The 13,892-nt window shown below is 46.3% G+C and overlaps 1 protein-coding gene across 4 annotated transcripts in view; it reads left to right on the forward strand.

Moving 5' to 3' along the window:
• The first annotated feature begins 967 nt into the window (after nt 1–967).
• Nucleotides 968–13,892, forward strand: part of LOC120994809 (caspase-1-B-like) — a 53,523-nt gene continuing 40,598 nt past the window's right edge. For 2 of the 4 annotated variants that reach the window (XM_040423631.1, XM_040423632.1), the window contains exons 1-2: nt 968–1,100; nt 12,887–13,153. In XM_040423631.1, coding sequence (XP_040279565.1) covers nt 1,094–1,100; nt 12,887–13,153 — 274 coding nt within the window. In that variant the 5' untranslated portion in view covers nt 968–1,093. The remainder of the gene's footprint in view (nt 1,101–12,886; nt 13,154–13,892) is intronic. The other 2 variants (XM_040423633.1, XM_040423634.1) reach the window with 1 other exon arrangement.

The raw sequence follows: 13,892 nt of genomic DNA on the forward strand, positions 1-13,892 counted from the left end.
AGATGCTTGGCAAATCATTTTGTACAAAATTATTTGAGCCCGTCTGCCGCACGTCAAGGCGATCTCTGTAAGATGGGTTCCTAGTGTTGTTTTCAGCCATAGCAACGTGCCCTTGTGCATTGGGATGTGCTGACTGACCCCCATTTTCTTTGCAGTTTGTACTGGAGGTGTGGCTGACACCTCAGTCGTGCACTCCTGACCAGCTCGTCTGCCCCATAGGCTGATTTTAATTAGTGTGAGTATATAGCTTGGCCTGCTCTCCCTCGATTCACTGGAAGCCATTTGGCACCAGGAGAGGTATAGTGTGGACTCTCATTGCATTCTTTGGTGGCCATTTGGCACCAGGAGTGGTGTGGAGTGGGCCCGGCATGCATGTTGGTACCTGCATTCCTTGGATATAATGGAGGCCGTTTTGGCACCATAGATGACAGAAATTAAAGCAGGCCCAGCATGCATGTGGAACCTACACTCCCTGAATTGTATGGTAGCCATCATGGCACATAACAGGTAGAATTTAGTGTTAGGAACCCCTCTTAGAGAGATCGCCTTGACGTGCGGCAGTCGGGCTCAAATAATTTTGTACAAAATGATTAGCCAAGCATCTCTAATTTATAAGTATAGCACTAGCAATTATTATGCATTTTTGTACTTTATTTGGTTTGCAGAGAGCTGTTGCATTGCATGTTTTGTTTTACAGTCTTGTTCTCAGCCATAGCAACGTGCCCCTGAGCATTGGGATGTGCTGACTGACCCCCTTTTTCTTTATAGAAGATATCCTATATTGGACTGTAGTATTCAGGTTAAATTGCTGTGTTTGCACTTTGCGATAAATAAGTGGGTTTTGGGTTGCAATTTGGGCACTCGGTCTGTAAAAGGTTCGCCGTCACTGGTATAGATGACTGTTCTGCTGTTTTGTTTCCCTGGAATAATTCTATGGAAGGACTTCCTGTGAAAGTGAAACTGTGTAAGACGTGGAACGCCCTGCTTCTACAATCCAGATTGTAAATTCTGCACTTCCTGCAAAACGATCTGGTCAGTGTGCACACAGAGGGTTCAACTGCATGCTGTGGACGGTGCTGGCGGTCTTTTCTAGATGGCGGGTAAAGTATTCTGTTTAAAGAGTTTTCGTTTTGACCACAATGTGCGTCTGCTGTATAGATCAGTATCTGAATGAGTTGTATCTACACATAGTTTCCTTACTTGCTGAATGAGAACAGGAATGTGTCAGCTTCACCTATACAGCATGTCAGATTTCTTAGTGTTACTAAAGGTCCCTTTACATGGGGCGCTGGTGGAGAACAGTGCAGACATCCCAACCTGCAAAAACCCATTTCAGGGAGGTGCACTTCTCATTTCAGGGAGGTTTTCTTTTTTTTTCTTTCACAAACTTTTTATTACATTTTCCAAACATATGCAGTATCTGCACACTGTGCGCTATGGTGTGGAGGACTGGGCTCATTACCCTGCCCCAAATTATCATATTTATGTATATGATTAAAGGGATTCGGTCACCACCTATAAGCCCTGTGAGCTAAACATATGCTCATGTCCAGGGCAGCATTCTGATTTCTAAGGTGGCCTTATAAAAGCTATTTGTGGCTTTATTCTGCGGAAAAACAGGTTTTACTAACCTGTCAATCATTGAATTAAGGTGCCCAAGCAGGGGAGGTCTGTGGATGCATGGTGCCCGGCCGCACGCAACGCCGTTCGTACCCAGTGCCGCCTTCTACTCCTCAGTGCCGCCTCTCCCTCCCTCCCCCTCCTCCCGCTTTGAGATCCCGCTCAGCCTGATGCGCCGTTGCGGACTGCTGGCATCGGGTTCTTCTTGCACTGTGCGCACGTGCCGAAAAGGGGACACTGCTACAGGTTGCCGGAAAGGTTTACTGCGAGTAAACTAGAGATGGGAAGTTCGGATCTTTCACATGAATCAGTTCATTCAAATGAACCAAATCATGAATCAAATCTTCGGTTCATTCGCTGCGCTGACAAGAAGCAAGTGAACCGAAGCTTAGGTTGCGCAATGCGCATGCGCGGATGCTTCGATTCACTTGCTGACTCGCTGAGTCGGCTCTTGGTCTGAGTCAGGAAGTTTATTCTTTAAAACCCTGTGTGTCATTTTCTACCCCACTGTAGGAAAAAAACAAGCATCCAGGGGGTGTGAATTTAACACTGGGGTAAATAATTGAATTAAAATGGAGGGTTAAATGTGTAAATGTATTTTTAAAAAATGGATCTCTCTCAATAGTTCTATAGCTACTGAATGAGACAGAAGGAGGGATGCCTTTAACATATAGATCTCCTTGAGAACCAATTTGACCCTAAAGGGTTAATTCAACCTGTAATCTAAACTCTGTGTCCTGTCACTTCTCTTATCTCTCTGCTCTGCTATCAGTAAACCTTTCCGGGATATATTGTTTCACATGCGGGATATATTGTTTCACATGTGGGCGTCAGGGAGCCGCTATCTAATAGCGGGAGACTCTCTGAACGTCCGGGAGACTTGAGATCCCTCACAGTGCTACATTTTACATGCAGCGATCCCCTCCATAGTATGAAGAGGAGTGATCACTACTGCCAGTGTCGGACTGGGGTGCAAGCAGGGGCGTAACGAGGTCTTGTGGGATCACGTGAGTGGCAGCAGCCAAAATCCTTGTACTGGACACAGTAAGTGAGCGCGTGCCGCAGGCGGAACGGGGGCTTGAAAATTTTGAAATCCAGACATTGCAGGTGAGAGAGGGTCCAATGCAGCAGAGCCGGGCGCAGCAGCCCATGCCAGCCCCATCCCAACAGCCTCAGCAGCAAGACTAGATCCTGTTCATTCAGCCCGTCCCTACCCAGTGATCTGCAGCAGCTGCACATTGTCCTGTTATGCAATAAGACCTGCCCCATCGCTGAGCTCAGCCTCCACCCGCCTGCAGCCGAGCCCCCTGTGCTGTGCACCGCCTGCAGCCCCAGCCCCCTGTGCTGTGCACCGCCTGCAGCCCAAGCCCCCTGTGCTGTGCACCGCCTGCAGCCCCAGCCCCCTGTGCTGTGCACCGCCTGCAGCCCCAGCCCCCTGTGCTGTGCACCGCCTGCAACCCCAGCCCCCTGTGCTGTGCACCGCCTGCAGCCCCAGCCCCCTGTGCACCGCCTGCAGCCCCAGCCCCCTGTGCTGTGCACCGCCTGCAGCCCCAGCCCCCTGTGCTGTGCACCGCCTGCAGCCCCAGCCCCCTGTGCTGTGCACCGCCTGCAGCCCCAGCCCCCTGTGCTGTGCACCGCCTGCAGCCCCAGCCTCCTGTGCTGTGCACCGCCTGCAGCCCCAGCCCCCTGTGCTGTGCACCCACTTAGATACCATAACAATACCAAGCTCTGTACTTAGATAGGGTAACAGAACCAAGCTCTGTGCATAGATACAGCAACAGAACTCTGTTACACACATACTTCTACACATGCCGGCACTATTTCATACACATCTTTACAGAGTTTGTAACACAGACACGTTAGATTTCTCAATTTTTCCATCAACCTCTCCATCCTGGTGTCCAAACAATGTCATCCTGCTGCCACTCCCAATACTGTGCCTGTGGTGCTCCCCAATAACACCCTATATTGTGCTCCAGGTACTAATCCCTTTATAGTGTCCCCAAAAATAATAGAATTGCCTGTACAGTGCCTCCCCAATAGCAAGGCCCCCATGCTGCCCCATATAGTAATTTCCCCCCATAGTAATCCCCCCTTAGTAATTTGCCCCCACACACAGTAATTTCCCTCACACTGCCCCCACACAGTAGTTTGCCCCACACTGCCCCCACACAGTAGTTTGCCCCACACTGCCACCACACAGTAATTTCCCCCACATTGCCCCATATAGTAATTTGCCCCCACATAGTAATCTCTCCAATAATAATTTTCCCCCACATAGTAATCCCTCCCATAATAATTTGCCCCATACTGCAATTACCCCCCCCCCCCCGATGTACTGTCTCTTCACATGTCCTCCTGTGTGTGTCCCCCATGTTCCCCAAAATTGGCACATAAAATAAAAAACTAAAAGCTAAATACTCACCTATGTCCAGGCAAGCAATGGCAGGCGCGTACACTCTACTGTGCTGCGTCCCGGCACAGGCGCGCGCGATGACGTCATCATGGACGCCTGCGCCGGGATTTCACTGCCGCATAGGTCTCAGGCCCACTAGGCCTGAAGTCTAAGTCTGTGATCGGCGGCGGGGCAGGGAACTATGCGCTCCCGTGCCCTGCCGCAGTATGTGGGAGTTCGGGTTGGCGTTGGGCCCCCCAGTGATGCTGGGCCCTGGGCTGCTGGCCCGAACGTCCCTATTGTAGTCCGCCACTCTTCGGGGGCAGGGGCCCACCAAGGATTTTCCCGTCTCCCCGGTGGGCCAGTCCGAGCCTGACTACTGCCATCGCTCGTCCTCATACTGACTTGTTTGCTGGCAGCAGAACGTGTTTACACTGCACAATCTGCTGCCACCAAACAAGATTTCTTATGTGCACACAAACAAGGATATTACTCGATGAACGAGCAGTTTGCTCTTTCATCGAGTAATCAGCAGTACATTTACATCGCCAAATAATTGCTAAAAAGCGTTCCTATGAACGCTCGTAAGCGCTTATATTTAGTGAGCAGTGAGACTATGGAACTCTCTGCCTGAGGAGGGGGTGATGGTGATTTCACTAAAAGAATTCAAGAGGGGCCTGGATGTATTTCTGGAGTGTAATAATATTACATGTTATAGTCACTAGAGAGGGGTCGTTCATCCAGTGAGCTATTCTGATTGGAGTCAGGACGGAATTTTTCCCCTTCAATGAGGAACATTGGCTTCTACCTCACGTTTTTTTTTTGCCTTCCTCTGGATCAACTTGCAGGATAACAGGCCGAACTGGATGGACAGATGTCTTTTTTCAGCCTTACAAGCTATGTTACTATGCAGTACGGACACGGTCGTGTGCATGAGGCCTAAGGCTTATTTCATATGTGCAATACAGAATGAGTCAAGATCTGTTCGGGGGGAAAAACTAATGGTTTTGCTCACACTTTCAAGCAGTTTTGTCTGTGATTGTGTTCAGTGTTTTAGTTTTTGATACGTTTTTCCCGCGCGTGAAGAAAATCTGAAGAAAAACAATGTTCATCTCCTAGCAACCATCAGTGAAAAACACATTGCATCTAGATGCCTTCCAGTTTTTAGGCATTCCCCATTCACTTCTATGAAGCAGCCAAGCACAATATAGAACATGCTGGGATTTTTCCTGAATGCAAACATGATCAGTGATAAAGACCGCTCACATGCACAGACCCGTTGAAATGAACGGGTCAGGATTCCAAAATGAAAGGTGGTATCTGATTGGTTGCCATGGGCTTTACTTTACTCCAGCATAAGGGTGCCCTCACACGCTGTGGAATATTCTGCAACAAAATCCGTAGGTGCCGATTTTACAAAGTTGCATTTTTGGTGGCGGATTACGCTGCTGATTTTGTCGTGGATTTTTCGGCAATGGAATAGGATGGATATTTTTGTGAACAGTGTTTTTTTATTGAAATGAATGGAGACATCCAGTTACAGGAGATTCACAACAAAACTTTTGCGTTCTTTTCTGCTGCAGAAATAATATCCCACAGCGGAACAGAACTCGGATATAGACTTTTCATCCCTACAGGCTAAGGGTCAATTCACACGTTGCGGAACAACTCTGGACCCATTCATTCTCTATGGGGCCGGAAGAGATGCGGACAGCACACAGTGTGCTATCCGCATTTCCAGAGCGCGACCCCGATCTTTCGGTCCGTGGTTTCCCAAAAAAATAGAACATGTTCTATTCTTGTCCGCAATAATAGGCAGTTCTTTGGGGGTGCCGGCCGGGTGTATTGCGGATCTGCAATACACTACTGACGTGTGAAAGGACCCTAACATAGGGGATGTCTTTATGTTGGGGAAAAAATGTGAGGGCACCCTAAGGCCTATTGCACACGACCGTATGGCTTTTTCAGTATTTTGCGGAACGGAACAGCTGGCCCCTGATAGAACAGTACTATCCTTGTCCGTTATGCAGACAATAAGGCCTCTTTCACACAACCATTTTTTTATTTTATTTTTTCCTGTTTGCGGGCCGTTCTTTGCGTTCTGTATACGAAACCATTCATTTCAATGGTTCCGCAAAAAAAAACTGAATGTACTCTGTATGCATTCCATTTCCGTTCCATTGAAACATGTCCTATTATTGTCCGCAAATCATGTTCCATGGCTCTATTCAAGTCAATGGGTCCGCAAAAAAAAAAAAAAAAACAGAACACATACAGAATGTACTCCATATGTCTTCTATATCCATTCGGTTTTTGCGGAACCATCCATTGAAAATGTTATGCCCCGCCCAATTTTTTCTATGTAATTACTGTATATGCTATACGGAAAAATGGAACGGAAACAAAAAACTGAACACCGGATCCATGAAAAACGGATTGCAAAATACTGAAAAGCCATACAGTCGTGTGAAAGACCGTATTTTTTTGCGGACCCATTGAAATGAATGGTTCCGTATACGGAAGGCAAAAAACGGAATGTAAACGGAAAAAAAAAGTTTGTGTGCAAGAGGCCTTAAGCAGTGATTATGGTATAAATTAGGTTTAGCCTAAGGCCTGTTTCACACAGGCGCCGCGTGTGAGGGCCGGATAAAGGATGCGGGCGATTTTGCCTGCGAGTGGGGTGAGTTTTGTATGCGATTGCGTTATTCAGTTTTTTCCGCGCGAGTGCAATGCATTTTGCATGCGCGTGAGAAAAAACTGAATGTTCACTGAAGTTCGGGTTTGGGTTAGGTATTCTGTAGATTTTAATATTTTCTCTTATAACATGGTTATAAGGGAAAATAATAGCATTCTTAATACAGAATGCTTAGTAAATTAGGGATGGAGGGGTTAAAAAAAATAAATAATTAAACTCGCCTCATCCACTTGTTTGCGCAGCCCGGCTTGTCTTCTTTCTTCTTCTTTGATGACCTGGGAGTAAAAGGACCTTTGATGACGTCACTGCACTCATCACATGGTCTGTCACCATGGTGACGGACCATGTGATGAGCGCAGTGACGTCATCAAAGGTCCTTTTACTCCCAGGTCATCAAAGAAGAAGAAAGAAGACAAGCAGGGCTGTGCAAACAAGTGGATGAGGAGAGTTTAATTTTATTTTTTTAACCCCTCCATCCCCAATTTACTAAGCATTCTGTATTAAGAATGCCATTATTTTCCCTTATAACCATGTTATAAGGGAAAATAATAGTGATCGGGTCCCCATCCCAATCCTCACCTAGAAACCATGCGTGAAAATCGCACCGCATCCGCACTTGCTTGCGGATGATTGCGATTTTCACACAGCCCGATTCACTTCTATGGGGCCTGCGTTGCGTGAAAAACGCGCAAAATAGAGCATGCTGCGATTTTCACGAAACGCACAAGTGATGCATGAAAATAACCTCTCATGTGCACAACCCCATAGAAATCAATGGGTCCGGATTCAGTGCGGGTGCAATGCGTTCACCTCATGCATTGCACCCCGCGTGGAATTCTCGCCAGTGTGAAAGGGGCTTAAGGGTACATTTATAAGTGGCTGATTTTTTTTTTGCACAACTTTCTACGACTGAAAATCAACTCAATCATCTGAATGGGGCTGTCTAGGAAGCACATGGCAAACCCCATTCAGATGAATGGAACTGATTTTTAGTTGCATACATTTTTGCAACAGGGCAGATTTTCAACATGGATTTTCATGCATCCACGCAAAATCCAATCTTAATCCAGCTCCCATTGTATTCAATAGGAAATCAAGCATGCAGTGTATTCCATGCATGGCAAAATCTGCAGCAGAAAACACATGAAACACATGCAGTTTTTGCCGTGAAAATGGCAGTGGTTTTCATCCTTTACATTGCAAAAGTTGAAAACTACGGTGTAGATCGTCAGCTTATATTAACATGCTGTAGATGACAAATCCGCACCACATGTCAATTTACGCTGTGGATGAGATTTCTTAAAATCTCATCCATTGTGTTGTTACTGTACAATGCTGCAGATTTACACAAAAACCACTGCACCAAATCTGCAGCATATCTCCCCCGCATGAGCCCACCCTGAGGTGCCAGCACACAATGCGGATTACGTGTGGAAAAACCACAGCGTAATACAGCACCAGCAAAGTGTATGAGATGAGACCAATCTCATGTACACTTATTTTTTTTATTTTTTTTTAGGTGCGGAAATTGACCTGCTGTGTGGATTTTGAAATCTGAAGTATGTCAATTGTTGCATCCTTCCTGTGTGCATTTCACAGTTTTTTAATGGAAGGGCAAAAGCACATAAAAAAACACACAAAAAAAGTGATAAATAGTGCGGATGTATGTGCTTTTTTTAGGCGGATTTGCACCGTGTGCAGCCAGCCTAAATATACAGTATCTCACAAAAGTAAGTACACCCCTCACATTTATGTCAATATTTTATTCTATCTTTTCATGGGACAACACTAAAGATCTGACGCTTTGATACAATGTACAGTAGTCAGTGCACAGCTTGTATAATAGTGTAGATTTGGTGTAGCCTCAAAATAACTCAACAGACAGCCATTAATGTCTAAACCTCTGGTAACAAAAGTGACTGCACCCCTAAGTGAAAATGTCCACATTGTGCCCAAAGTGTCAATATTTTGTGTGACCACCATTATTTCCCAGTACTGCTTTAACTTTCTTGGGCATGGAGTTCTCTAGAGCTTTACAGGTTGCCACTGGGTCCCAGTGTCCATGACGACATCACGGAGCTGGTGGATGTTAGACCTTGCGCTCCTCCATGTTCCATTTGAGGATGCCCCACAGATGCTCTATAGGGTTTAAGTCTGAAGAAATGCTTGGCCAGTCCAGTACCTTTAGGCCTCTTGTGTGCTGCCCGTGCTGCGGACCGCGAATTGCAAACGTGTGCTGCCCGTGCTGCAGACCGCAAATTGCGGTCCACAATGCACCGGCCACATGCGGATCGCGACCCCATTCAAGTGAATGGGTTCGCGGTCTACGATCCGTCCGTTCCTCAAAAAGATAGGACAAGTTCTATCTTTTTGCGGAACGGAACGGAACTCCACAAAAGCACTCCATAGTTCTTCTGTTCCGCACTGCATCTCCGTATTTGTGGACCCATTCAAGTGAATGGGTCCGCATCCGTGATGCGGAATGCACACAGAACGGTGCCCGTGTATTGCAGACCCGCCGTATGCCTATCGTGTGCACGAGGCCTTACCCTCAGCTTCCTTAGCAAGGCAGTGGTCGTCTTGGAGGTGTGTTTGGGGTCGTCATCATGTTGGAAAACTGTCCTGTGGCCCAGTTTCTGAAGGGAGGGGATGATGCTCTGCTTCAGTATGTCACAGTACATGTTTGCATTCATGGTTCCCTCAATGAACTGTAGCTCCCCACAGCCGGCAGCACTCATGCAACTCCAAACCATGACACTCCCACCACCATGCTTGATTGTAGGCAAGACACACTTGTCTTTGTACTCCTCACCTGGTTCCCGCCACACACATATGACGCCATCTGAGCCAAATAAGTTTATCTTGGTTTCATCAGACCACAGGACATGGTTCCAGTAATCCATGTACTTAGACTGCTTGTCTTCAGCAAACTGTTTGCGGGCTTTCTAGTGCATCATTCTTAGAAGAGGCTTCCTTCTGGGACGACAGCCATGCAGACCAATTTGCTGCAGTGTGCGGCGTATGGTCTGAGCACTGACCGGCTGACCCCCACCCCTATAACCTCTGCATCTATTTTGAAAAGACAACCTCTGGTTATGACGCTGAGCACGTGCACTCGACTTCTTTGGGCGACCATGGTGAGGCCTGCTCTGAGTGGAACCTGTCTTGTTAAACCGCTGTATGGTCTTGGCCACCGCGCTGGAGCTGAGTTTCAGGGTGTTGGCAATCTTCTTATAGCCTAGGCCAGTGATGGCTAACCTCCAGTGCTACAGCTGTGGGGAAACTACGACTCCCAGCATTAATTTCTATGGAGTTCTGAGAACAGCCAAGCAAGTGTACATGTTGGGAGTCGTGGTTTTATCACAACTAGAGTCTCGGAGGTTATCCTTTACAGGCCTAGGCCATCTTTATGTGGAGCAACAATTCTTTTTTTCAGATCCTCAGAGTTCTTTGCCATGAGGAGTCATGTTAAACTTCCAGTGACCAGTATGAGCGAATGTGAGAGCGATCACACCAAATGTAACAGACCTGCTCCCCATTCACACCTGATACCTTGTAACACTAATACTGCGGAGGGAAAATGGCTAATTACGCACATTGGGGTGCACTCACTTTTGTTACCAGAGGTTTAGTACACTGACTACTGTACATTGTATCAAAGCGTCAGATCTTCAGTGCTGAACCATTAAAAAATAGAATAAAATATTTACCAAAATGTGAGTATTGTACTCTCCTGTGAAATACTGGTAAATACTACAGTAAAATTCACACCCAAAAATGATTCAAATGTAAAACCACATAAAAACAGTGCGAAAGAACATGAAATGTTGATGTGGATTCAGCGCTCAATTTTTCAGCATGCTAATACAACTGTGTGAACATGCCCTTAGGCTGCGTTCACACGAGCGTGTCCGGATTAGTTCCGGATGCGTCCCGGTGTGTTGCGGCAAACCCGCGCGAGTAGGAATGCAATTGCAGTCAGTTTTGACTGCGATTGCGTTCCGATGTTCAGTTTTTATCGTGCGTGTGCAATGTGTTTTGCACGCGCGTGATAAAAATCCGACTGTGGTACCCAGACCCGAACTTCTTCACAGAAGTTCAGGTTTGGGTTCGGTGTTGTGTAGATGTTATTATTTTCCCTTATAACATGGTTATAAGGGAAAATAATAGCATTCTGAAAACAGAATGCATAGTAAGTGATCAGTTGAGGGTTAAAAAAAATAAAAAAAATTAACTCACCTTCTCCGTTTGTTCGCGTAAGTCCCGGTCTCTTCTTTACTTCTCAAAAGATGAACTATGGGCTAAAGGACCTTTGGTGACGTCAGATCACATGCTCCAATCACAGGGTCCATCACCACGGTGATGGACCCTGTGATTGGAGCATGTGATCTGACGTCACCAAAGGTCCTTTAGCCCATAGTTCATCTTTTTAAAGAACTAAAGACCGGGAGAACTACGCGAACAAGAGGACAAGGTGAGTTAATTTTTTTTATTTTTTAACCCTCAATTGATCACTTACTATGCATTCTGTATTCAGAATGCTATTATTTTCCCTTATAACCATGTTATAAGGGAAAATAATACAGTGTATAGACAGTCACCTAGCAACCGTGCGTGAAAATCGCACCGCATCCGCACTTGCTTGCGGATGCATGCGATTTTCACGCAACCCCATTCACTTCTATGGGGCCTGCGTTGCGTGAAAAACGCAGAATATAGAGCATGCTGCGATTTTCACGCAACGCATAAGTGATGCGTGAAAATCATCGCTCATCTGAACAGCCCCATTGAAATGAATGGGTCCAGATTCAGTGCGGGTGCAATGCGTTCACCTACCGCATTGCACCCGCGCGGAAATCTCGCCCGTGTGAACGCAGCCTTAAGGCCTTATGCACACGGCCATTGGGCGGCTGTGGCCGTATTGTAGACTGCAAACGGCGGGTCAGCAATCCACGGCCACCAGCCGTGTGAACCACGCATCACGGATGCGGACCCATTCACTTGAATGGGTCCGTAATTCCGGAGATGCGGAACACCGGAAGCACTACGGAGTGCTTCCGTGGTGTTCCTTTCCGTTGTTCCGCACCGCAAATAAATATGACATGTCATATTTTTTTGTGGCGCAGACAGACCACGGACCCATTCAAGTTGGATGGGTCCGGCCCGCTGCACGGATGTTGCCAGTGCATTGGGGACCGCAATTGTGGTCTCCAATGCATGGAACGGCCGCACAACGGCTGTGTGCATGAGGCCTAAGGTACATGCACACAGATCTGCACATGGACTTTTCCACAACAAATCTTCAGTACAAATCACAAGTAAAGCCTTATTCACATATCAGTGTTCGGTCAGTGATTTCCATCAGTGATTGTGAGCCAAAACCAGGTGCGGCTCTAAACACAGAACAGGTGCAGATCTTTCCCTTATACCTTATCTCTGTGGAGGCTCCAATCCTGCTTGTGGCTCACAATCACTGGTGGAAATCACTGACAAAAACACTGACCTGTGAATGAGGCTTGAAGCCTCATGCACACGACCGTTTTTTGGGTCCGCATCCGAGCCGCAGTTTTTGCGGCTCGGGTGCGGATCCATTCACTTCAATGGGGCCGCAAAAGATGCGGACAGCACTCCGTGTGCTGTCCGCATCCGTTGCTCCGTTCCGAGGCCCTGCAAAAAAAATATAGCATGTCCTATTCTTGTCCGTTTTGCGGACAAGAATAGGCATGTTTACAATGGGCCGCCTGTTCCGTAAATTGTGGAAGGCACACGGGCAGCTTCCGTTTTTTGGCGGATCCACGGTTTGCGGACCGCAAAAAAACTGAACGGTCGTGTGCATGTAGCCTGACACAGGTTTTGACTTTACCCAGGATCTCACCCTATGCATTGCAAAGGGTAAAATCTGCATGGATAATCTGCAGAAAGAATTGACATGCTGCAGATTTTACAATCCACACCGCAGGTCAATTTACTCGTGGAAAATTTCTGCAACGTGTAGATGAGATTTTGGAGAATCTGATATTAATCTGCGGATTTACCGCATGCAAATCCGTGCATAATATATATTGTGGGTATGAAGACAGAGAGATCTGCAGGAAAGTTTTGACTCTGGATGACAATTAGAAATTTGCTTTTGTTGTCTTCTAATGTTCTTTAGTTTTAAATTATCTATTCTCCAGAGATCGTCAAAAAATTTCGACCAGAGTTAATAAAACGGTGCAGTGAACCACTTATAGAAGGTTTGCTAGATGATTTGCTTCATGAAGACATACTCGGACCGGAAGAGGTGGAACATATCATTCAATGTAACCTTAACCGTGCAAACAAATGTCGGGATCTGATTGATATAGTGATAAATAAGGGAAACTACAGCTGCAAGGTACTTCTCCAAAAAATCACACAAAGGGATCGGATTCTTAGTGATGATATCGGGATAACAGGTACAGTTAAACTATTGAATTATGTCCCAGTATTGTGTAATGGTGACCAGATTGAATTATGCTATGTGTAATAAAACGAACGACCTTATAGCCTCCTAATGACTCCATAAGGCCATATGTACAGAAAACGTATGCCTAGACATCTACAAATAGACTGACCATGCCTGAGCTACTTAGCTCCTCCAATATTCTCCCTTCAGGATGAATGGATCCATGGGTGTCCAAAAGCATCTTATCCCTTCTCTCCACTAGGAATTCATATTTGACTGATCCAATCATCCATGTTAATAGGTGTTCAGCATCTTGTGTCCATTCTTGGCACAAAATCCGCACTGAGCGGACACTCGAAGATTAGCGAATGGGGATAAATCCAAAAGTGGATCAGCAGTATGACACATTGCAACATGAAAATTTACTCTGCGGCAAAAAATGTGATGTGTATTTTCTGCCGTGTGAGCATAAAATGATGGCTAGACATCGCATAAAGTGTATAGGGTGAGCAGCAAAGATTTCCATTTTGGATCTCAGCATTTGCAGACCAAAATTCACACCATTTTTGCAAACATCGCCACCAATTTTGGCCAGATACTTTGCAGATTTTTTGCTTCAGAAAATCCACGGCGGATCTGCCACCTGTTGCCTTAGGGTACTTTCACACTTGCGTTGTGAAGATCCGGCAGGCAGTTCCATCACCGGAACTGCCTGCCGGATCCAGAAATTCGTGTGCAAATGGAAAGCATTTGTA

Source organism: Bufo bufo, chromosome 3, assembly GCF_905171765.1.
Source record: "Bufo bufo chromosome 3, aBufBuf1.1, whole genome shotgun sequence".
NCBI lineage: Eukaryota > Metazoa > Chordata > Amphibia > Anura > Bufonidae > Bufo > Bufo bufo.